At 37.6% G+C, this 24,457-nt stretch overlaps 1 protein-coding gene across 2 annotated transcripts in view; it reads right to left on the bottom strand.

The window, feature by feature from the left end:
* Positions 1-21,599: 21,599 nt before the first annotated feature.
* PLPPR5 (phospholipid phosphatase related 5) overlaps positions 21,600-24,457 on the bottom strand; it is a 114,667-nt gene continuing 111,809 nt past the window's right edge. For both annotated transcript variants that reach the window (XM_009426028.5, XM_513585.9), the window contains exon 6: positions 21,600-24,454. In XM_009426028.5, the coding sequence (XP_009424303.1) occupies positions 24,422-24,454 (33 nt within the window). In that variant the 3' untranslated portion in view covers positions 21,600-24,421. The remainder of the gene's footprint in view (positions 24,455-24,457) is intronic.

The following is a 24,457-nucleotide window of genomic DNA, read 5'->3' as shown; positions in this document are numbered from 1 at the left end:
TTTGGGCATATGTTTGAATGACTGGCAAAATGAGCATGAGACTTGTGGTCAGGAAACAACTGAAAGCTTATTGTAATAGAAGAAGAGAAATTAAACTGACAGGAATTAATCAGGGGAAGAGGAAGGGCTGAATTTTAATGAATAATCAATAGTTCAGGTATGGAATATATATCATCCTCTTCAAGTACAATGAATGGGTCAAATTGAACATAGTTTATTAGATTACTAGCTATGAAAAACCCTGAAGGGAAAAAGTACCCAACACTTCACATATTAGGTAATTGGGAATCATGATTTTATAACATGGCTGGGCTATAGCATTGGCTCAAATGCCAACAAGCTGAAAAGAAGGCAAGAAGGTCTGTAACAAGGAACCAACACAGAAAACCCATATATGTGTATAAAATCAGTGTATGACCCAGACGAAAGGCAAGGTCATTCTAATATTCTACAGTATTGCCAATAGCCAGGACTGTCTTAGGCATTTACATGAGCTAGGTGAAACTGCTGTAATCACTATTAAACGAGGGTGCTGCATGATATGTTGCTTGCCCCACACAGTCTGGTAGACTAATGTGTCCTAACACAGCTAGTCAAAGGTCTTAGAGAGCCAAAGTCTGCATATGTCCTGAGAAAAGTGACCAGAGTATCATTATTTTAGAATTGAAAAACAACTGATAGCATGTTGCACTGCATACACAGACCTAACTTGTGTATCCTCAAGTGGTTATAAAAATCAATCCAACTAAAGACTATAAATTTTCTCATACAATCCAGATTTCTGGATTCTCTTGAAATATTAGATGATCCGGTGGTGGAGGGTCTTAATTCTGGTATCACAACAATTGACAGGAGCTACACATAGCAACCTCCACCACTCTGTGTGGGTACATACCCCTCATTCATACAATGAAAAACATTTTCACAAAAAGACCAAGGTATCACTCATTATTGTTATCTTCCTGGTCTTGTAAGCATTTGCTTTCACAGTCTCTGATTTAAGGTGCAAGTGAAATCTCAAGTGCCAGAGAAATTCATAGCTGGATCCAATAGAGAAGAAACAACAGGACTCCTAAAGGATGAGTAAAGAAGTTGGAATTGCTTATTTTGAAAGATATAATAAGAAGTTTTGAGAAATATAATCAGCATGAAGGCTGACACCTGGAAAAATCTCAACTGCATTAAATTAAGTAGGCTTTCTGATGAGGTCCTACGTAAGGGAAAATTACCAAGTGGCCAAATTTTACTTAGTGTCTAAAAAGCCGCCTTTCCCTTTGCCCCTTTCTTTCTCTTCAACATTAAGTTATACCATCATATTTTCTGGTCTTTATGTAAAATGTGCATATATTTGTATATAATATATGTATTATACATATACATTGATAAAGTATCTTCTAAAATTTTCTCAGTAGCTAAGAAGAATGGGATTCTATAATTATCTCTGGCTTTAATTATGGGGTACTGTCAAAGGCTTGGGTTTTAGATTCATTTATTCTTTCAACAAATATTTATTTAGTTCCTAAGGATCTAGTCATGGTCAAGGTTCTTTTTTTCTTGAAGCTTAAATTCTAGTAAGGGAATATATGTAATAAATAATAATAATACAAGTAAATATTTCTGCATATTGATAAGAGTTATGAAGACTAAATGAGTTGTTGGGTTGGAGAGTGACCAATGGCTGTAAACAATGAACACTTTCTGTGTAGCAAATTTCCCAGTGGGGATATTGTGGTTGGTTTTAAAAATTACTTAAAACAGAGTGCCACCCAGCCACCTAGCTAGGACTTTACTGTTTGACTATTTCATATTCACTATATGTAAGGGTCAACCCAGCAGTTATAATCTGCCATGTGTTGCTATACAAAGATTTACAGGATTCAGCATATTTAACTACCTAATTGGAAGCACTCCTTGCATCTAATGAGCATTTTTTTCTTGACACTTTTTTCCCCACTTATCAGATAAGCCAGCATTTTCTTAAATGTCTAAGGTGTGCTAAGGCCGAAAGGTTATTTTTAAAGCAATGAGTCTATAAATTACTAAGTTTTGTGGTAGAGGAAATAGAAGAAAAAATATATTTTGGAAGGGAATGAAGTATGGTAATCACTCCAAGCAGGCTTAATTATGGAGAAACTAAGAGGTGGGCATGTGGGAGGAGACTTGAAACTTAATTTAGTCTCGTCCATAATTTTGTCTGAGTTCAGCTGTCAATACACTTAGGATATCCTGGCTTTGAGGCGCTCTGTCTCTAGGATTAATTTTTTCCTTCCAGAGAAGACATAATGTCATTAGAGTAAATCATGACTTCTCATATAATTGCTCATCTGCTGATAAGGAAGATAGGTCCACCTGATTCCAGCCTGAGCCGATCGTGCCTTCCCTATCCACTGAGTTGCTGAGTTAAGCCTGATTCTGAAGCTGCATACAGGTGTTATCAGTGCCCTCTGTTCTTGTAATGTCTCAAGAAAGATGACAATAGAAATCAAGAGAGATCACTAGATATAGCAGCATAGAGAAAGAGAAAGCATTATTTTAGCTTGTGCACAAGGAAGTCGGCACCACAAAAGGAAAAGGGCAGGCTGCTCCTGGAGGGTAGTATGTGGATTTGTTTTATGCGGACTTTCTATAGGGAAGGATTTCATCAGGGCATGTATAGGAGGGTTTTTTCTAGCACTTGTGCAATGGCTCTACATGTTTCTTCATACACCACATGTAATATTACCGTTTTAAATCTCCACCACTGGCTGTGTGACTTTTAGTATTAAAATGAGGGGGAGGGGCAATTATAAGTTAAAGTTTAAGTCTACCTGCACATGTGGAGTCGAAGGGAAGTCCCTGTCCCCCTAAAGCAGGAACTTGTGGTTAATAGCTTCTTGGGTTTTTTGTTGCTGATTGGCTGGAAGTTAGGTAAGCTACAGTTTGAGTAAAGGGCTTTTGATCTTTTCTCTAAACCACATGAAAACAGGAAATGAGCCTGTCTGCCTGTCTGGCCTACTCAGTGAGAATGGATTCAGTGATAGATTAACAATGTCTGCCATAAAAACAGAAATAAAAACAAAACCACGAGGGCTTGGGACATAGAGTTGTGGCAAAATGAACTAAGAATGATTTATCAAAATGCTATCCTTTGGAGCTTCTTGACTTATGTATAAGGCAGGAATAGTAGAGCTAAGCAGGTTCCCAGACCAATTTCCCAGGATACTTGGTAGATCTTGGAATAAGCCTTTCATGTTAAAAAAACAAATAGGACTGAGAATTGGCCGCCCTGGGACGGGAGGGGCCCTGTACTCAAATTTGTCTCACTCCAAACCTGTCGGAAGTCAAAAATCCATGCTTGAAAGAACAAGTTTTCAGGGTGTGTAGAGGGTTAATTAACTCATCCATTGTTTTCAGTGTAGGGAGATGGAAATCACACAAATAGCATCCTATTTAGGGCTGTGCTAGAAATGAATTGCAGCCTGGCAGCAAGCCCTGTTCCTTTAAGGGAGACATGAGCCTTGTTTCCCTTTATTATTCTTAATTTTTCATCAACTATCTCAACAATGTCTAGTTTTTAATTTTATTTATTTATTTATTTATTTATTTATTTATTTATTTATTTGAGACAGAGTCTCTCTCTGTCGCCCAGGCTGGAGTGCAGTGGTGCAATCTCGGCTCACTGTAAGCTCCGCCTCTCGGGTTCACGCCATTCTCCTGCCTCAGCCTCCCCAGTAGCTGGGACTACAGGCGCCCGCCACCACGCCTGGCTAATTTTTTGTATTTTTAGTAGAGACGGGGTTTCACCGTGTTAGCCAGGATGATCTTGAACTCCTGACCTCGTGATCCGCCCATCTCGGCATCCCAAAGTGCTGGGATTACAGGCGTGAGCTACTGCGCCCGGCCAACAATGTCTAGTTCTTAATATGTAAATGAATATTCATAGAGAGGCTGCCAAGTAGATTTTAGGCATTTTTATGAGTAACTGATAACAAACAATAGATGATGTTGAAGTCTGGATAGTAAAGGAAGTCTTCTGTGACATTCAGGCAGTTCAGCAAGAAGAAGATGCACTGACTAATCTTTAAAAACAGTTTTTAAAAATGTTAATATAATAAGCATTATTTTTAAGTAAACTTTATTTTAGAATAGGTTCACAAAATTCATACAAAAATTTGTGAATATGATATAAGAGAATTCCCATATACCCTAGTAAACCCAGTTTACCTTATTTTGGATATTCTACATTAACCTGGCAAGTGTTTCATAGTTAATGAACTCAGTGATACATTATTAATTAAAGTCCATACTTATTTCTGATTTCCTTAGTTTTTACCTAATGTCCTTGTTCTGCTCCAGGATCCTATCTAGGATACCATATTATGTTTGCTCGTCTTATTTCTTACTCTTCTTGGCCATGACAGTGTTCCAGGCTTTCATTGTTTTTGATGATCTGGACCACTTTGAGGGGTACTAACCAGGTATTTTGTAGAATGTCTCTTAATGGAGATGTGATTGATATTTTTCTCATGATTAGATTGGGTTTATGGTTTTGAGAAGACTACAGAGGTAAAGTGCCATTCTCAGTGCTTCACATGAAGGGTACATACTATAAACATGATTTATGGCTATTAATATTATTTGTGATCATCTGGTTGAGGTAGTATTTGTCATGTTTCTGCATTGTAAAGTTACTCTTATAAATCAAAAATAAAATGCTGATCCCCTCTGACCATCTGTATGGACCATTTCTCTTGGCCTAGAGCATTCCAAATTTAGCCTGAAAATCTAGCTCAGGCCATGATGGAAAGGTGGAGTTGGACATGCCTCATTATGCCCACCTCCCTTTTGGAATTCAGGCCCAGCTGACTGGCATTATCATCAACACAGACCTTAAGACTGATAAAACAGACTCTTTAAGTCTGATAAGAAACGTTTACAATCTATTCTCTGAAGCCTGCAACCTGGAGTGTTCACCTGCATGTTAGAACCTTGTTCTCTACAACCCCTTATCTTAACCTAGACATTCCTTTCTACTGATTTTAAGTCTTTAGACAATAACTTAACTCTCAGCCAATTGCCAGTCAGAAAGTCACTGAATCTACCCATGACCTGGAAGCCCCCACTTCCAGTTGTCCCACCTTTTTGGACCAAACCAATGTACATCTTACATGCAATGATTGATGTCTTATGTCTCCCTAACATGTATAAAACCAAGTTGTGGCCTGATTACCTTAGGCACATGTTCTCAGGATTTCCTGAGAGCTGTGTTGTGGGCCATTGGTCACTCATATTTGGCTCAGACTAAATCTATTCAAATATTTCACAGAGTTTTACCCTTTTTATCAACACTCTTTTTCATATAATCCTTTCTGTATAGGAGTCACTATATGTAGGACACACTTAAGGAGTGGGGAGCTATATTTCACCTTTCTGAGACTGGAGTATCCACCTATTCACAATTATGCTGACTAGATGTGTCTATTCTTCCCTCATTTATTAATGTATTAATTCAATCATTTATTTACATCAGTATGGAATCTTTGTTTTTCTTTTAATGTATGTTATATAATCTGTACAATATTATATTATTTATTTTCTTGCTCAAATTTTTCCAACACTGGCCATTGGGAGATCTTTTAGTTGAGCCCTATGTCACTTTAACATCCGCCCATCATATATCATGGGGTTCAGGACAAATTACCCCAAAATATGACCTTGGCATTTGAGAAACAAGCAGAAGTAGGGGGATCACTCTCATCTTCCCGTCTTTCTTTTCTTCTGAAGCAGATCATTAAAGCTTCATCCAGAGGTATCTCCTTAAGCCTGGTCCTGAGGTTGAGGTCCTGAGGTTCTGGTCCTGAGGTCCAGAAACATCCTGTCCTTGAAGACACAGAGACACTAAGAAGAATCTGAACTTAGGCTTTGCTAAATTCACTCCGATTTATTACCATAAGATCATCCTGCCCCCTTGTTTAATTATACTTCTGCACAAGTTTCCACTCTTTAAACCTAAGCATAAAAATATACAAATTTCCCTGTTTCTTTGGGTCTTCATTTCTGAAGGGTCCTTCTTGAGTCATGTACAAAAAGTTAACTTACGTGCTTTTCTCTTGTTAATCTGTCTTTTGTTATAGGCGCCCCAGCATAAACCTTACAACAGGTGAGGAGAAGATATTACTTTTTCTTCCCTATGTGTGTGTGTGTGTGTGTGTGTGTGTGTGTGTGTGTGTGTGTGTGTGACTTCTTTACTGCTCCAGGCTCATCTTGTATATTTTCTGCCCCAGTCCTAGAATCAGCATTTCTTCAAGGAGCCCTACCTAAAAGGTAAATACTTTTATTGGAGAATGGTATTAAAACCAAGATAAAGGCACTGGGTGTGCTCACTGCTACTGAGGTATAATTGCTTCTATGCCATTCCCTTTAACCTCTGGGAAGCCAAGAGGGAGATTGAGATTAATCTCAGCAGTTGTAGGAGAAATGGAAGAATAACATGCCACTGGACAGTGGAGTGAATGGGAAGTGAGAAATTTACAGTAACAAGTAGAAAATGGGACAGAAGAAGTGAGAGCTTGAGATCAAGCCTGGGTGGTCACAAAGTGATCCTGGGCATGTTTGTATCTGAAGCAAAAATTAATGACAATGGAGAAATTCAAGACACAGGACAGGGCAGACAAGTAAGAAAGCTAGATTATTTTATCTGGAAAACATAAGCAAAGTGGAATTATGTTGTTACGGTTTTCATTAATATTCTTTAGGGAAACATGACAAATTAAAAATGTCAAGCAATTATGCATAAGCTATCTGATAATTGTCTCTACTTTCCTTTTATTGGTAAGAAACTTCAGGAGATTTTCAAGTATGTGTAGGGATGATATTTATATGGTACTTTTTTTTATACTTTAAGTTCTAGAGTACATGTGCACAACGTGCAGGTTTGTTACATATGCATACATGTGCCGTGTTGGTTTGCTGCACCCATTAACTCATCATTTACATTAGGTATTTCTCCTAATGCTATCCCACCCCCATCCCCCCACCCCACAACAAGCCCTGGTGTGTGATGTTCCCTGCCCTGGGTCCAGGTGTTCTCATTGTTCAATTCCCACCTGTAAGTGAGAACATGCGGTGTTTGGTTTTCTGTCCTTGAGATAGTTTGCTCAGAATGATGGCTTCCAGCTTCATCCATGTCCTACAAAGGACATGAACTCATCCTTTTTTATGAGTGTTTAGTATTTCATTGTGTATATGTGCCACATTTTCTTGGGCATTTGGGTTGGTTCCAAGTCTTTGCTATTGTGAATAGTGCCACAACAAACATATGTGTGCATATAGTAGCATGATTTATAATCCTTTGGATAAATACCCAGTAATGGGATCACTGGGTCAAATGGTATTTCTAGTTCTAGATCCTTGAGGAATTGCCACACTCTCTTCCACAATGGTTGAACTAGTTTGCACTCCCACCAACAGTGTAAAAGCGTTCCTATTTCTCCACATCCTCTCCAGCACCTGTTGTTTCCTGACTTTTTAATGATCGCCATTCTAACTGATGTGAGATGGTATCTCACTGTGGTTTTGATTTGCATTTCTCTGATGGCCAGTGATAATGAGCATCTTTTCATGTGTCTGTTGGCTACATAAATGTCTTCTTTTGAAAAGTGTCTGTTCATATCCTTTGTCCACTTTCTGATGGGGTTGTTTGATTTTTTTCTTGTAAATTTGTTTAAGTTCTTTGTAGATTCTAGATATTAGCCCTTTGTCAGATGAGTAGATTGCAAAAATTTTCTCCCATTCTGTAGGTTGCCTCTTCCCTCTGATGGTAGTTTCTTTTGCTGTGCAGAAGCTCTTTAGTTTAATTAGATCCCGTTTGTCTCTTTTGGCATTTGTTGCCATTGCTTTTGGTGTTTTAGTCATAAAGTCCTTGCCCATGCCTATGTCCTGAATGGTATTGCCTAGGTTTTCTTCTAGGGTTTTTATGATTTTAGGTCTAACATTTAAATCTTTAATCCATCTTGAATTAATTTTTGTATAAGGTGTAAGGAAGGGATCCTGTTTCAGCTTTCTACATATGGCTAGCCAGTTTTCCCAGCACCATTTATTAAATAGGGAATCCTTTCCCCATTTCTTGTTTTTGTCAGGTTTGTCAAAGATCAGATGGTTGTAGTTGTGTGGTATTATTTCTGAGGCCTCTGTTCTGTTCCATTGGTCTGTATCTCTGTTTTGGTAACAGTAGTATGCTGTTTTGGTTACTGTAGCCTTGTAGTGTAGTTTGAAGTCAGGTAGTGTTGATGCCTCCAGCTTTGTTGTTTTGGTTACTGTAGCCTTGTAGTATAGTTTGAAGTCAGGTAGTGTTGATGCCTCCAGCTTTGTTGTTTTGGTTACTGTAGCCTTGTAGTATAGTTTGAAGTCAGGTAGTGTTGATGCCTCCAGCTTTGTTCTTTTGGCTTAGGATTGTCTTGGCAGTGTGGGCTCTTTTTTGGTTCCATATGGACTTTAAAGTAGTTTTTTCCAATTCTGTGAAGAAAGTCATTGGTAGCTTGATGGGGATGGCACTGAATCTATAAATTACCTTGGGCAGTATGGCCATTTTCGTGATATTGATTCTTCCTATCCATGAGCATGGAATGTTCTTCCATTTGTTTGTTTCCTCTTCAATTTCATTGAGCAGTGGTTTGTAGTTCTCCTTGAAGAGGTCCTTCACATCCCTTATAAGTTGGACTCCTAGGTATTTTATTGTCTTTGTAGCAATTGTGAATGGGAGCTCATTCATGATTTGGCTCTCTGTCTGTTATTGGTGTATAAGAATGCCTGTGATTTTTGTACATTCACTTTATATCCTGAGACTTTGCTGAAGTTGCTTATCAGCTTAAGGAGATTTTGGGCTGAGATGATGGGGTTTTCTAAATATACAATCACGTCATCTGCAAACAGGGACAATTTGACTTCCTCTTTTCCTAATTGAATACCCTTTATTTCTTTCTCCTGCCTGATTGCCCTGGCCAGAACTTCCAACACTATGTTGAATAGGAGTGGTGAGAGAGGGCATCCCTGTCTTGTACCAGTTTTCAAAGGGAATGCTTCCAGTTTTTGCCCATTCAGTATGATACTGGCTGTGGGTTTGTCATAGATAGCTCTTATTATTTTGAGATATGTTCCATCAATACCTAGTTTATTGAGAGTTTTTAGCATGAAGAGCTGTTGAATTTTGTCAGATGCCTTTTATGCATCTATTGAGATAATCATGTGATTTTTATCTTTGCTTCTGTTTATGTGATGGATCACGTTTATTGATTTGCGTATGTTGAACCAGGCTTGCATCCCAGGGATGAAGCAAACTTGATCTTGGTGGATAAGCTTTTTGATGTGCTGCTGGATTCGGTTTGCCAGTATTCTATTGAGGATTTTTGCACCGATGTTCATCAGGGATATTGGTCTAAAATTCTCTTTTTTTGTTGTGTCTCTGCCAGGCTTTGGTGCCAGGATGATACTGGCCTCATAAAATGAGTTAGGGAGGTTTCCCTCTTTTCCTATTGATTGGAATAGTTTCAGAAGGAATGGTACCAGCTCCTCTTTGTACATCTGGTAGAATTTGGCTGTGAATCCATCTGGTCCTGGACTTTTTTTGGTTGGTAAGTTATTAATTTGAGAGCCTGTTATTGGTCTATTCAGCAATTCAACTTCTTCCTGGTTTAGTCTTGGGAGGGTGTATGTTTCCAGGAATTTATCCATTTCTTCTAGATTTTCTAGTTTATTTGCGTAGAGGTGTTTATAGTATTCTCTGATGGTAGTTTGTATTTCTATGGGATCAATGGTGGTACCCCGTTTATCATTTTTTATTGTGTCTATTTGATTCTTCTCTCTTTTCTTCTTTATTAGTCTTGCTAGTGGTCTATCAATTTTGCTGATCTTCTCAAAAAACTACCTCCTGGATTCATTGATTTTTTTGAAGGGTTTTTTGTCTCTCTATCTCCTTCAGTTCTGCTCTGATCTTAGTTATTTCTTGCCTTCTGCTAGCTTTTGAATTTGTTTGCTCTTGCTTCTCTAGTTCTTTTAATTGTGATGTTAGGGTGTCGATTTTAGATCTTTCCTGCTTTCTCTTGTGGGCATTTAGTGCTATAAATTACCCTCTACACACTGCTTTAAATGTGTCCCAGAGATTTTGGTATTATGTGTCTTTGTTCTCATTGGTTTCAAAGAACATCTGTATTTCTGCCTTCATTTCATTATTTACCCAGTAGTCATTCAGAAGCAGGTTGGTCAGTTTCCATGTAATTGTGTAGTTTTGAGTGAGTTTCTTAATCCTGAGTTGTAATTTGGTTGCACTGTGGTCTGACAGTTTGTTGTGATTTCTGTTCTTTTACATTTGTTGAGGAGTGCTTTACTTCCAACTATGTGGTCAATTTTGGAATAAGTGCAATGTGATGCTGAGAAGAATGTATATTCTGTTGATTTTGGGTGGAGAGTTCTGTAGATGTCTGTTAGGTCTGCTTGGTGCAGAGCTGAGTTCAAGTCCTGGATATCCTTGATAAACTTCTGTCTCGTTGATCTGTCTAACATTGACAGTGGGGTGTTAAAGTCTCCCATTATTATTGTGTGGGAGTCTACATATCTTTTTAGGTCTCTCAGGACTTGCTTTGTGAATCTGAGCACTCCTGTATTGGGTGCATATATATTTAGGATAGTTAGCTCTTCTTGTTGAATCGATCCCTTTACCATTATGTAATGGCCTTCTTTGTCTCTTTTGATCTTTGTTGGCTTAAAGTCTGTTTTATCAGAGACTGATTGCAACCCCTGCTTTTTTTATTACTTTACATTTGCTTGGTAGATCATCCTCCATCCCTTTATTTTAAGCCTATGTGTGTCTCTGGATGTGAGATGGGTTTCCTGAATACAGCACACTGATGGATCTTGATTCTTTATCCAATTTGCCAGTCTTTTCCAGTCTTTTAATTGGGGCATTTAGCCCATTTACATTTAAGGTTAATATTGTTATGTGTGAATTTGATCCTGTCATTATGACGTTAGCTGGTTATTTCGCCAGTTAGTTGATACAGCTTCTTCCTGGCATCGGTGGTCTTTACAATTTGGCATGGTTTTGCAGTGACTGGTACCAGTTGTTCCTTTCCATGTTTAGTGCTTCCCTCAGGAGCTCTTGTAAGGCAGGCTTGGTGGTGACAAAATCACTGAGCATTGCTTGTCTGTAAAGGATTTTATTTCTCCTTCACTTATGAAGCTGAGTTTGGCTGGATATGAAACTCTGGGTTGAAATTTCTTTTCATTAAGAATGTTGAATATTGGCCCCCACTTTCTTCTGGCTTGTGGGGTTTCTGCTGAGAGATCTGCTGTTAGTCTGAGGGGCTTCCCTTTGTGGATAACCCAACCTTTCTCTCTGGCTGCCTTAGCATTTTTTCCTTCATTTCAACCTTGGTGAATCTGACAATTATGTGTCTTGGAGTTGCTCTTCTCGAGGAGTATCTTTGTGTTGTTCTCTGTATTTCCTAATTTGAATGTTGGCCTGCCTTACTAGGTTGGGGAAGTTCTCCTGGATAATATCCTGCAGAGTGTTTTCCAACTTGGTTCCATTCTCCCCATCACTTTCAGGTACACCAATCAAACATAGATTTGGTCTTTTCACATAGTCGCATACTTCTTGGAGGCTTTGTTCATTTCTTTCTACTCTTTTTTCTCTGAAGTTCTTTTCTCATTTCATTTCATTAATTTGATCTTCAATCACTGACTCTCTTTCTTCCACTTGATCAAATCAGCTACTGAAGCTTGTGCATGCGTCACATAGTTCTCGTGCCATGGTTTTCAGCTCCAGCAGGTCATTTAAGGTCTTCTCTACACTGTTTATTCTGGTTAGCCATTCATCTAATCTTTTTTCAAGATTTTTAGCTTCCTTGTGATGGGTTTGAACATCCTCCTTTGGCTCGGAGAAGTTTGTTGTTAACGACTTTCTGATGCCTACTTCTGTCAACTCGTCAAAGTCATTCTCTGTCCTGCTTTGTTCCATTGCTGGCAAGGAGCTGTGATCCTTTGGAGGAGAAGGGGCTCTCTGGTTTTTAGAATTTTCAGATTTTCTGCTCTGATTTTTCCCCATCTTTGTGGTTTTATCTACCTTTGGTCTTTGATGATTGTGACCTACAGATGGGGTTTTGGTGTGAATGTCCTTTTTGTTGATGTTGATGCTATTCCTTTCTGTTTGTTAGTTTTCCTTCTAATAGTCAGATCCCTTAGCTGCAGGTCTGTTGGAGTTTGCTGGAGGTCCACTCCAGACCCTGTTTGCCTAAGTATCACCAGTGGAGGCTGCAGAACACCAAATATTGCTGCCTGATCCTTCCTCTGGAAGCTTCGTCTCAGGGGGGCACCCAGCTGTGTGAGGTGTCAGTCGGCCCCTACTGGGAGGTGTCTCCAAGTTAGGCTACACAGGGGTCAGGTACCCACTTGAGGAGGCAGTCTGTCCATTCTCAGAGCTCAAACACCATGCTGGGAGAACCACTGCTTTCTTCAGAGCTGTCAGACAGGGACGTTTAAGTCTGCAGAAGTTTCTGCTGCCTTTTTTTCGGCTATGCCCTGCCCCCAGAGGTGGTCTACAGAGGCAGGCGGGCCTCTTTGAGCTGCAGTGGGTTCCACCCAGTTCGAGCTTCCAGACCACTTTGTTTACCTACTCAAGCCTCAGCAATGGCGGACGCCCCTCCCCCAGCCAGGCTTGCTGCCTTGCAGTTCCATCTCGGACTAGCATTAAGCAAGGCTCCGCGGACGTGGGACCCTCTGAGCAAGGCATGGGATATAATCTCCTGGAGTGCCATTTGCTAAGACCACTGGAAAAGCACAGTGTTTAGGTGGCAGTGTCCTGATTTTCCCGGTACAGTCTGTCATGGCTTCCGTTGGCTAGGAAAGGGAAATCCCCTGACCCCTTGCACTTCCCAGGTGAGGCGATGCCCAGCCCTGCTTCAGCTTGCTCTCTGTGAGCTGCACCCACTTTCCGACCAATCTTAATGAGATGAACCAGGTACCTCAGTTGGAAATCCGGAAATCACCCGTCTTCTGCATGGATCACGCTGGGAGTTGCAGACTGGAGCTGTTCCTATTCGGCCATCTTGGAACAGAACCCAGTATGGTACATTTTAGCCTCTCAAAGTACTATCACTTTGTTTCTCATTTTACTCTCAGAACCATCCTGTGAGATAAAATAAATCTTATTTACTTTCAGTTTACAAATAAGGAAATTTAGGGACAGAATGTAAGCAGCTAGCACAAGCCCATTCTTTTTGCAGTGGAAATAAAGCGAAAAGCTAGGTTTCTCTATTCTAGCTTTTTTTTTCACTGCCTACTCCAGGGTTTCTCAACCTTGGTACCACTGACATTTTAGGCCAGATCATTCTTTGTTGTGGGAGTTGTCCTGCAGCTGTACCATACATTGTAGGATGTTTAGCAGCATCGCTGGACTCTACCCACTGAATGCCAGGAGCAAACTTCCCCTCCCCAAGTTGTGACATCAAAAATGTCTCAAGACATTGCCAAATGTCCCCTGGGGAACAAACTTGCTCTCTTTAGAGAACTACTAGCTTTAGTACATAATCCACTTTTAAGCAATGAAGGCAGAGATGCCTTGCCTCCAAACTTCAGTAATGTGGATATCAAATATCTAAAAATTTTTAATCTACATTTTAAAATAATGTATTAGAAATATGTTGATATGAGTTCTCTTTGTGTCCCCTACCCAAATCTCACCTTGAATTGTAATGCCCAGGAGTTGAGGGAGGGTCTTGGTGGGAGGTGATTGGATCATGAGGACAGTTTTCCCCATGCCGTTGTCATGATAATGAGAGAGTTTTCGGGAGATCTGATGGCTTAAAAATGGCAGTTTCCACTGCTCTCTTCTGCTCCCATGGAAGACATGCCTTGCTTCCCCTTTGCCTTACACCACAATTGCCAGCCCCCTGCAGCCTCCCCAGCCATATGGAACTGTGAGTCAATTAAACCTATTTTCTTTATTAATTACCCAGTCTTGGGTAGCGTCTTTATAGCAGTGTGAAAATGGACTAATACATATGTTATAGTTTATTATATCATTCACTAAATTGCAAATGTATTTGTTTAAGAAATAGGGCACCATTTACAACAGTAAGTTAAAGTAGAAATCACAAAAGTGCTGATATTATGATTATAAATTAGTATAGAATAAGGTTCAGTCAGATTACAGGATATAGATATTAGGATTTCAGTCAAGATCAAATCAATTGAAAGGGAAGGCACTGTTCTCTGTGGTCATTTTAATTATATTTTTGAATTAATTACATAAACAGTACTGTAGAATTACTTGTTAAGCATTTGACATAGATAAAGAAATGACTGAAGTATTTTTTTAAATGACAGCAAATTTGCACATTCCAGATTTCACTTTTCCACGTTCACTTTTAATCTTACACATTTACATTTATGATTTTTACATAACAGTAATTGTAGGGTATAATTTATATCTTTTTTAACATAAAATTATATCATAAACATTTTTCCTGTTGCTACAGAATGTGCATAATTATCATTTAATGCCTACATAATATTCTATGTAATTGGTAAACCATAATTCATTTAACAGTTCTCCTATTGCTATGTATTTAGGTTTTTGCTATCACAAATAACACTGCTACAATCATCTTTGTGATTATTAAATTATATTACTTTTGGAGACAGATTCACAGGAATGAAATTACTGAGTCAAGGTTATTCGCATTTTAGTGGCTCATGAAATGTAATGCCAAAGTGCTTTCCAAAGGGATTTACACTGCCAGCAGAAATATATATTTGCATGAGAAATATTACATTCTTGCCAGAATTAGGCATTTTAATCTTTTCTGTGTTTTATAACTGAATTGTTACAAAATTTATTTTGAGTCTTTCATTTTTGATGCTGGAATACACACACACACACACACACACACACCAAAATTTAAAAATAATTGCCATGAGTTTATATCAGGATATAAACAGTATAAACAATTCTCTGACAACATCTGGATTAATCTGGATGTAAGAGAATTTAGCTTACTATTGCTTCTGTTATCCTTCCAGTGTTCCTGGGAATTTGGTGAATTAGAAATAAAAAGCAATAATGAAAAAAAAAAGAGTTGAAAAGCAGCATTGTTATTTTTCAAAATATATGTTGTTAAAGTGAACAGTGTTAGAGTTTCAATTGATGGTGGCCCAGCTGTTACGTCTATATGTCTTCAGTATTTCAAGATTAGTACTAAGTACTCAGAATAAATATAAAGGCATCTGAAAATGTATGGATCTGATCCCAGATACTGTCACCATATGTCTTATGAAATTCCCATTTAAAAATACAAAGTCTATATCATTTGACTTATCTAGTATAATATACAAGTTGTTCTCCTATAACACAAAACAATGAATCATAAATAAAGCTAGCTAGCTAAGATTGCATGAAATTTTTATAGCATTGAAGCTTCACATTCAATCACTGCAATTTAGGATCCCAGAGGTTTAAATTTCATTTGTAATAGAACTGTTTTAACATCAAACCATATGCTAGAATCATTCTCTAAGAGAGCAAATATTATTATCTGAGATCTGTTTGGGCACTTGAAGATTATTCTTTGTCATGACATCTATGAACCTCAAGTTTCACTTTGTTACTTTTAGTAGTGAGAAAAAAAATATTCGACTTAAAGATATACTTATCCACGATCATAGATATACTTATCCATAATCATAGTACCACTTTTGATGATCAGATGACTTTAATTCGAGCCATAAATAAAGGGCCATCTGAAATCAGAAGTACAGCAAATAAGTCAGAATAGCAGCAATGAAAACATCCATCACAAAGCCCAGACATTTTATTTTATATGACAGAAGTAGAGTCCATTTCTGCCTAATTGACTTAATTTTACATACAATCACACCATGGTTATCTGTGTTACATTGGCATCCTTTAATTCTTCTGCAGGGCATAACTATAAGAGATGAAATTTCAAGACAGTGGATAGCTGTTATGGATTGAATTGTGTTTCACCCCCCAAATTCATATGTTGAAGTCCCAATCCCTAATGTAACTGTGTTTGGAAATTGGGCCTTTAGGGAGGCAATTAAGGTTCAATCAGGTCATAAGGATGGAGCCCAAATCCTATATAACTGGTGTCCTTATAAAAAGAGACACCATAGATCTCTCTCTCCATGTGTGTATGGAGAAGGCAGTCGTCTGCAACCCATGGAGAGAGCTCTCACAAGACACCAATCCTGCTGGCACCTTGATCTTGGACTTCCAATCTTCAGAACTGTGAGAAAATAAATTTCTGTTGTTTAAGTCACTCAGCCTGTGATATTCTTTTATAGCAGCCTGAGTTGACAAATACAATAGCAGACTGGAAGTAGGTGAGCAAGTTTCTAAGATAGTTTTCAAGACAAGAAATAATGAGAATTAACAGCAGAGGGCAGATAAAGCCATAAAAAAAGGTGAACAGAAAAAAAATAAACAATCATAGTTTCTGAGATGCTTTAGATCAAAGGACTCAACTCCCCTATATAGCTCTTTATAACTTTCAAGAACTTCATTAGAGTACCAACAAATGATTCATGTTCAAAAGGTGTGGTGGGTTAAATTATGTGTGTATGTGTACCAAGCCAGAATGTGAGCAATATAATTTTAAAAGATGTTTAAAATATTAAATACAGGCCAGGAGCGGTGGCTCACGCCTGTAATCCCAGCACTTTGGGAGGCTGAGGCGGGTAGATCACCTGAGGTCAGGAGTTCGAGACCAGCCTGGCCCACATGGCGAAACCTGTCTCTACTAAAAATACAAAAAGTTAGCCAGGCATGGTGGCGAACGCCTGTAATCCCAACTACTCAAGGGGCTGAGACAGGAGAATCGCTTGAACCTGGGAGGCAGAGGTTGCAGTGAGGCGAGATTGTGCCACTGCACTCCAGCTTGGGCAACAGAGTGAGACTCTGTCTCAAAAAAAAAAAAAAAATCAAATACAAATAACTTTGAAAAAAATCACTTTTCCTCATCATTCTTTCTCTGAATAGCTGAAGTGATACACTAATACAAATACTTTTCTATCCACTGATCAGAACAGTATTTTTAAATTTGGCCATAGGAAAATAAGTGACCAAGAGAAATAAATCTAATAATTAACAGGAGGCTACAAAGTTCTTTGCTGTGTATTAATATGAAGTAGGGAAAAATATTTATTTTAAAAAGAAGGCATATATATGGGATTTTATTCATATATATGGGGTTTTATATATGTGTATATAGGTGTGTATATATATGTATTAAAAATAGGTGTATATCTGTATGTATTAAAACATATACGTATCAAACACATATATATACATACACAGCCCCATATAGATGTATAGACAGGACTGCCTGTTTATATTTACATATAGGGATATATATGTGGGTGTGTGGGTTTGTATATATATTCCTATATATAAATATAGACAGGCAGTCATATACACACACACATCTATGTATCCCTATATATAAATATAGACAGGCAGTCCTTACTTTGTACAGCAGTGTGAGACCAGAAAAAGACCATGCAAGCTGAAACCATGCAAAGTGTCTTAATAAGCAATGGAAAAAAATTATAATTAATGTTACCTTTAAACATTTTGTTAAAGTATTTAAAACTCTCTTACTGACAGCTTTAAATACAGAGAAAAATAAAAAATAGCTGATATTTATTCCATACTCTGTTATCTAAAACCAAAATGTTGAGAATTAAATGTCTTATTTCTTTGTAAAAATTTTATCAAGTAGTTTTGTTACAGACCGAATGTTTGTGTTTCCCATAAATTCGAATGTTGATGCTCTAATCTCCAATGTGATGGTATTTGGAGGTGGGGCCTTTGGGAGGAAATTAGGTTTAGATTAGGCCCTGAGTGTGGGGCCTTCATGATGGGATTAGTATCTTTACAAAAGGAAGAAGAAACCAGAGCTCACTTTCTCTCACCATGTGAGACAGGTAGAAGGCACAGGGAGAAGGCATCTCTCTGCAAGCCAGCAAGAGAGCCCTCCCCAGAACCTGACCATTGTAGCTGGCACTCTGATTTTGGATTTCCTAGCCTCCAGAACTGTGAGAAATAAATGTCTGTTATAGTCAAGTGCCACATACTGATGATGTTTCAATCAGTGAGAGACGACACCTATAACGCTGGTCCCATAAGATTATAATACCATATTTTTACCATAACTTTTCTATGTTTAGATACATTAGATGCACAAATACTTACCATTGTGTTACAACTGCCTGGAGTATCACCAGTCCAGTAACATACTGTACAGGTTTGAAGCCTAGGAGCAATAGGTTATATATCTTATAGTCTAGGTATACAGTAGGCTCTAGCATCTAGATTTGTGTCAGTACACTCCATGATGTTCACATGGCAAAATAGCCTAATGATGTGTTTCTCAGTACGTCCCTGTCCTTAAGTGATGCATGACTGTATTTAAGCCACTCAGTCTATGGTAGTTTGTCACTACATCCCAAGCTAAGACAAGTTTGAACAGTGTTTACCATCACCTTCTTGTCATGTAACTTAGGATATGGGGCAAGCATCTTCTCTGTGTCTACACTAATTGCCATATCCTTTTCTACATTTGGATCCATTACTAATTAATTTTTTATCCTTTGTATTTTCAGTGTTGTGAAATATCTCCAAGAATTCCTTTAATGTGAATTTTTTTGAATCAGAATTATTTCCTCTACAATATCTTCATCTTCATCACAAACTTTTCTCCCATTTATATCAATAAGCTCACTTTCACTGTTTCTCTGGATGCATTTCTAGAGTCTCTCAGATGATGGTTGTAGTTTCAGCATTTCCAAGGTTGGCTATGCTATGTCTTTTAGAAGTGTATTTATGTTCAATATTCAAATTTCACTTTCAGTATTGCCACCTTTTTGTCTTTGCTGTAGTTCCATTTTTGTTGACCAGATCCTGGTTAAATTATGCATTCTTCTGTAAGATGTCATGTGGATTTATTACAGAGAGACAAGGAGTCAACACATACATGCTTTGCTGTCTGTGCATGAACAGAATAGCAAATATTCAGTGACAGATCACTGGAAGACTTTGAAGGAAGTGAGATGACTGGTCACTAATCATATGTGCATGTGTTATTTTTATAGTGATTTTTGGACTGAAGAACTGGCAGCAAAGTTTGTACATTTAATCGTTACTCTCAGTTATTATACTGTAACTAAAATTTGAATGCTGTTTTGGGGGGAGTAGTGTTATCTAAGTCATAGTAACTGAAATTTCTAAAAATCAGAATTATACAAAGCAAGCACATGCATACATATACACACACACATCACACGTACATATATAGAATCAATGTGTCGTAACCTGATCTTATATTTTAGTTACTTTCCTATTCTTTCCGCCTAGGTGGTTTTTCTCCTTTATTTTATTTCTGCTTGTAAAATTATGTTCTCTTCCTTCATTATTGCCTATTGGAGAAGATCTAGGAAATTTGTCTGTAAACAAAACTTCAGGAAGCTCCCTGTTGCTGTCAGGTGCTGGGCAGACAGTTCTCTAGACAGCCATCACAAAGGCATTTTGGAATGTACTCAGTGACTGGTGGCATGGCCATTCTTTTTCAGTTACAACAAACTTGCTTTCTATTGTCATTTGCGGGTTTCTCATGTTTATCAGAATAAATCGGTACTTGACAAGTTAGGAACTCAACTCTGGGGAGTACTGCTTGAACAAGTTTAGCAGCAGTAAAAGTTTATGATATATTGAATGCAAAAATGGCCCTTGTTCTCCACCCATCTCTGTGTTCGCCTCTTTGTAATGTGACTTTGTAGTTCCTCCCTCACTTCTTGAATCTGGCTGGCCTTGGGACTTGCCTTGGCCAATTGACTGAGATGGCCAAGTGACAATGTATTACTGCCTTACATGCCTCTACTCTCTCAGCCCATTCTGCCAAAGAGACTACCTAGCCTGATGGAGTTTGAGAGACCACATAGAGAAAAATTAAGTTGTCCCAAGAGAAGCCATCCTAGACCAGCATACAGCCAGATGACTCCCATATATGAGACAGCTCAGTGAAGATCAGCCAGAGCCTCCCAACGCGATCACGGCTGCATGAAAATTTCAGCTCAGACCAGAAAAGGGACTCGGCTGAACCACAGACTTGTGAAGGATAGTAAATGTTTATTATATAGAATTTTAGGGTTTTAAAAATTACCAATAGTTGAATAATACAATACTGTTTATGGGGGCACTGCTTTTTGTTTTCTTAAATTAACCTAGCTGCTGTTGTAATCTATAAAAATGCCCTTTCTTTAGTCCTCAGCAGCAGATTAACTCCAAGCCAGTTCTCCTACTTGAACTTAAAACAGATCTTTTACAGCTCCATCATCAGAGCTGCTGAAGCGTACAATCTGGAAGGGCAGAGGCCAGATCTTTCTATGCACTGTTTAGTCAGCACATTGCAAATTATCTGCTTCACAAGATCATTCAATAAATATGCCAAATGAATGAAGGCTGAAAGTGCTTCTTGACAAGGAGCAATACATCTAGGGATACTTGATTAATGCTCAAAACATCTCACCATTTTGAAAAGGTTTTCCTTTAAAACAAAATTCAATTAAAATTTCATTTTTGCTCCTCCTGAGAAGAAAAAATAATTGTGTCTACAAGCAGTAGAGTTCCCATGCAAAAATGAGAACATATTTATAAATGAAATAATATGAAGATAATCATGCCAGAGGATGGCACCTGTCCATATCACTCATCTAAAGAATGAGGCCTTTGAGACATGGCTTTGAGTTTTCATGTGAATGCTAAAGGCGGTTGTGTCCACTCATCTCTATTTTCTTATCTGAAGCTCCTTTGTGAGCAAGGCCACAGATTTGAAAGATAGCAATCTGAGTTTAGAATTTAGATGCTATGATCCATTCATGGCTCATAAGACTTGGGGTAAAGAGACCAGACTTATTTTATTCAGTGTTGGCCATGTCCCGAGGCTCTATTAGGCTAAGATCAGACTATAATCTAAGGTGGACAGGAAAGAGGAATTTGAATACTCTCGTTTTTCTTAAAAGAGATTCATTCACTTAAAGTCTGGAGGAAGTTCCCTTAATTGATATTCTAAAAGAACTGTAATTTGGAAAATTCATTAGAAAGCCCATGCCTGGCAAATTTTGAGATCAATATTTTCAAAGCATAAATAGAACCATTTGGTATATTTCCAGGGCAACTTGTTAGAGCATGCAATCAAAATGTAATAAATAGTGCCTTAGAAGGCAGGAATATGCTAATTTACATCCAATCTTAAATGCTTTGCTCAACATAGAAGTGAGCCTATATAGTGGATCATATACCTGCTCAGTGTCTCAAATAGTTTCTAGGGAGTTGTGATTTGGAAATAAGGATGTTAGTAAGATCCCAGGATGGTCCACGAGATGCAGAGGGTAATTGAGCTGTCCAAGGAACTGGTCTAATCTGATCCATTGTGATCCATTTCCAAACATTCTTCAGTCACTCTGAGAATTCTTTCATGCACATTAATAAGCATTCCTTATTCCTCTACCCCCTATCAAGACCAATATATTACAAAGTCAAAATTCAGTTTTCAATTGAATTTTTAAATTTTTATTTGAAAAATACAATACACAGCAGAGAATTATTTCCTCCCCTACTGTTCTTTCACAAAGGAAACTGTATGGTAAATGTAACTGAGATATTTGGCTAGGATAGATCCTGAGAAAAGAGAGGCCCAGTTAGAAGTGGAAAATACAAAGTCTGTCAAAGAAGATTCACCTCTCTTTTAACATAAAAGAGCCTTTTAAGTTATCACAGGAATCAGATAAAACATGTGCAGAATTTCTGCCATGCAAACAGAGACTACCGAAATTTTCAAGTTGACTAAATTATACTGACCTGGGCCCCAAGTAAGTAGAATAAAAAGGAGATGTTTTTATCAGAAAGATATGTGTTTGTCTGCTTTTACTAGACTACATATGTACATATTTACATGGTAATATTTTCTGAAATATGATTTTCATTATTCTCAGTAATAGCATCATGAATAAGGGCTATTTTCTGGCTTTTGCCTTATTCACATGTATCTTGCCTTTTTCATCTGAATTTTCTTCATGACAGCATCACTCACTGTACAATCTTGAGCCTATGATGTGTAAATAGTAGAGGTGACTTTACTCTGGTTCTGGGTTAAATCTGAGTTTTTGAAGAATTTAAAACTCCCGCATTCGTATCAGGTTTAGCAAGGTGCAAAGCAGCAACCTTGACATAAGAATATATGGCTAAGGCTTCCAACAGGAAAAACATTCCTGCTTGGCTGCTTGGAAGTCTGATGTAGAATCAATAGAATTGGTAGAAGTCTGGAAGCCTTACTAGTAATCTAGCTTTCTAAGACATTAGGATCATCCCCTTCACTTTCATTCTCAATAAGTGAATTCCCTATTACTGTTATTGCCTAAAAAATCTTTAAAAAGGGTCAAGACATTCAAAGTTTCTTCATGTTCTAAATTTCCAACAGGACTGAATGGCTCTAGAGGTCTGAAATTAGTAGAAATTTTCTTTTCTTTTCTCTTTTTGGCCCTAGTAGAAGTGTTTTAGCTTCCACAGTGATAGAAATGGGCAAATAACATCTATTTGGGGAGTAACGGACAATCTTTGGTTATATTTATTTGCTGATCTCTGTTGAAATTACAGAGAAAATTAAAAGTTTGCTTTCTTTAGTACTGTAAAGTTTAGAAAGATTCATTTCAGTCAATTACTGCCAAAGTTACTTTGCCATATAAGCCAAAGTTACTTAGGGTAGTTTTAATTATTGCAAAGTTATTGTTGAGGAGCTCACCTTCCTTATATTATGGCGATTTTAATCTGTAATTCTACATGCTAAATGTAAGGTATGTCCCTTGGGCATTCTCCTGAGTGGGAGGCTGGGACCTGGGGGTGAGGGTGGAAGGGGAGATGCTGAATTTAGGCTTCTCTTTTACAAAAAGCCTCACATCTAGACTCTTGATATTATTTTAAAACTGGATTATAATTATTATATAGTTTTATATTTGAAAAGTGTTCATTCTTAAAACATAAACATTTAAAATACAGCAGAGCTTTCATATTTGTATTCTGGCATTTCTTTATTTTTTGAACCATAGGTAGTTGCCCAGGATTCTACTGAGCTCTGAAAGGCCTCAGTGTCCAAAATGAGATGACAGCTGTGCTATATTAGAAAGGAATATGAGTTCAGGGTCAGAAAACTTGAATTTAAGCTTCAACTATGTCTCTTACTAGTTTGTGATTTGGCATGTTATTTACCCTGTCTTGGCTTCATTTTTCTTATCTATAAAAATAAAGCCATACCCTTCATGTTTATACCAGGTTATTATGAGGATTACATAAAATAATTGGTGTAAATATACTTTGTAAACTATAAAGTACTACACAAATGCAAAGTAAAATACATTAACCATATTTCTAGCATTTATATAATTTAAATTATGTGTCAGGGTATAGTTCTTTCCCATTTAAATTATGTGGAATCTTTAGTAGTAAAAAAGCCTAAGAGTGGAGCTTTTGACCACTCTTGAGACACTGCTACCCATGGGAAATTACTCAATAATAAGGTACCAGTGCTGAATTTACTCATTTAAACTACCCTAAATACTGCCTGCATTCAAAAACAAGTCATGAATTAAGCCACAATTGTCAGGAGAAGAAGTCCAAATAAATAATTTTTAATTATGATACATTACTTATTACAGTAAAAATTGGCATTTTCCCCTTCAAAAGCAGAAGCACCAGTCTTAGAATGTATAGTATGAATAGTATTTTAAGTGAAATATAACATAATATAATGTGGAAACATTATTTTACTATAGAACATACTTTCTAAAAATAAAGTAATTTCACACACTGAAATGTTAGAATGGAAATAATGTCATGCTGAATAACAAAATAAAAACCCCCATGACTTTCAAAGTCCACTTCAAATTAAATATGGCATACTGCTGAATAGATATATGAGATTAAAAAAATAACTAGCCCAAAATAGAAGGTTTTCATACACAAATACGATTTATGTAGAGATTTCTTTTAACATAATTGCAATGATTCTGTGAGAAACTAAAGTGAATGTTTTATTTAAGAATTTTGTTCATTTGGTCATCACATTTTTGTTGAACACCTACTTTGTGCTAGGCTTTGTAGTAAGTGCTGGGGACACAGAAAAAAAAAAGACAATCCTGCCCTCGAGGAGCTCACAGTCTAGTGGGGGAAACAGATAGGTTGACATTGATTTTAAAATTATAAAAATTATTAAACAACTTTATAAACTTCATTTGCAATCAAACAAACTTTGGGTGTTATGAATGGATGGTAAAAAGGGATGATGTCCAATGCAGTGAAAAACCATCTGCTTCGATATCATGTGACTTCTGCGAAGGCAGTGATGTGGTTCTG

The sequence above is a fragment of the Pan troglodytes genome, chromosome 1 (assembly GCF_028858775.2).
Source record: "Pan troglodytes isolate AG18354 chromosome 1, NHGRI_mPanTro3-v2.0_pri, whole genome shotgun sequence".
Lineage (NCBI taxonomy): Eukaryota > Metazoa > Chordata > Mammalia > Primates > Hominidae > Pan > Pan troglodytes.
The sequence above is the reverse complement of the archived record's forward strand: the minus strand, read 5'-3'. Positions and strand labels throughout refer to the sequence as shown.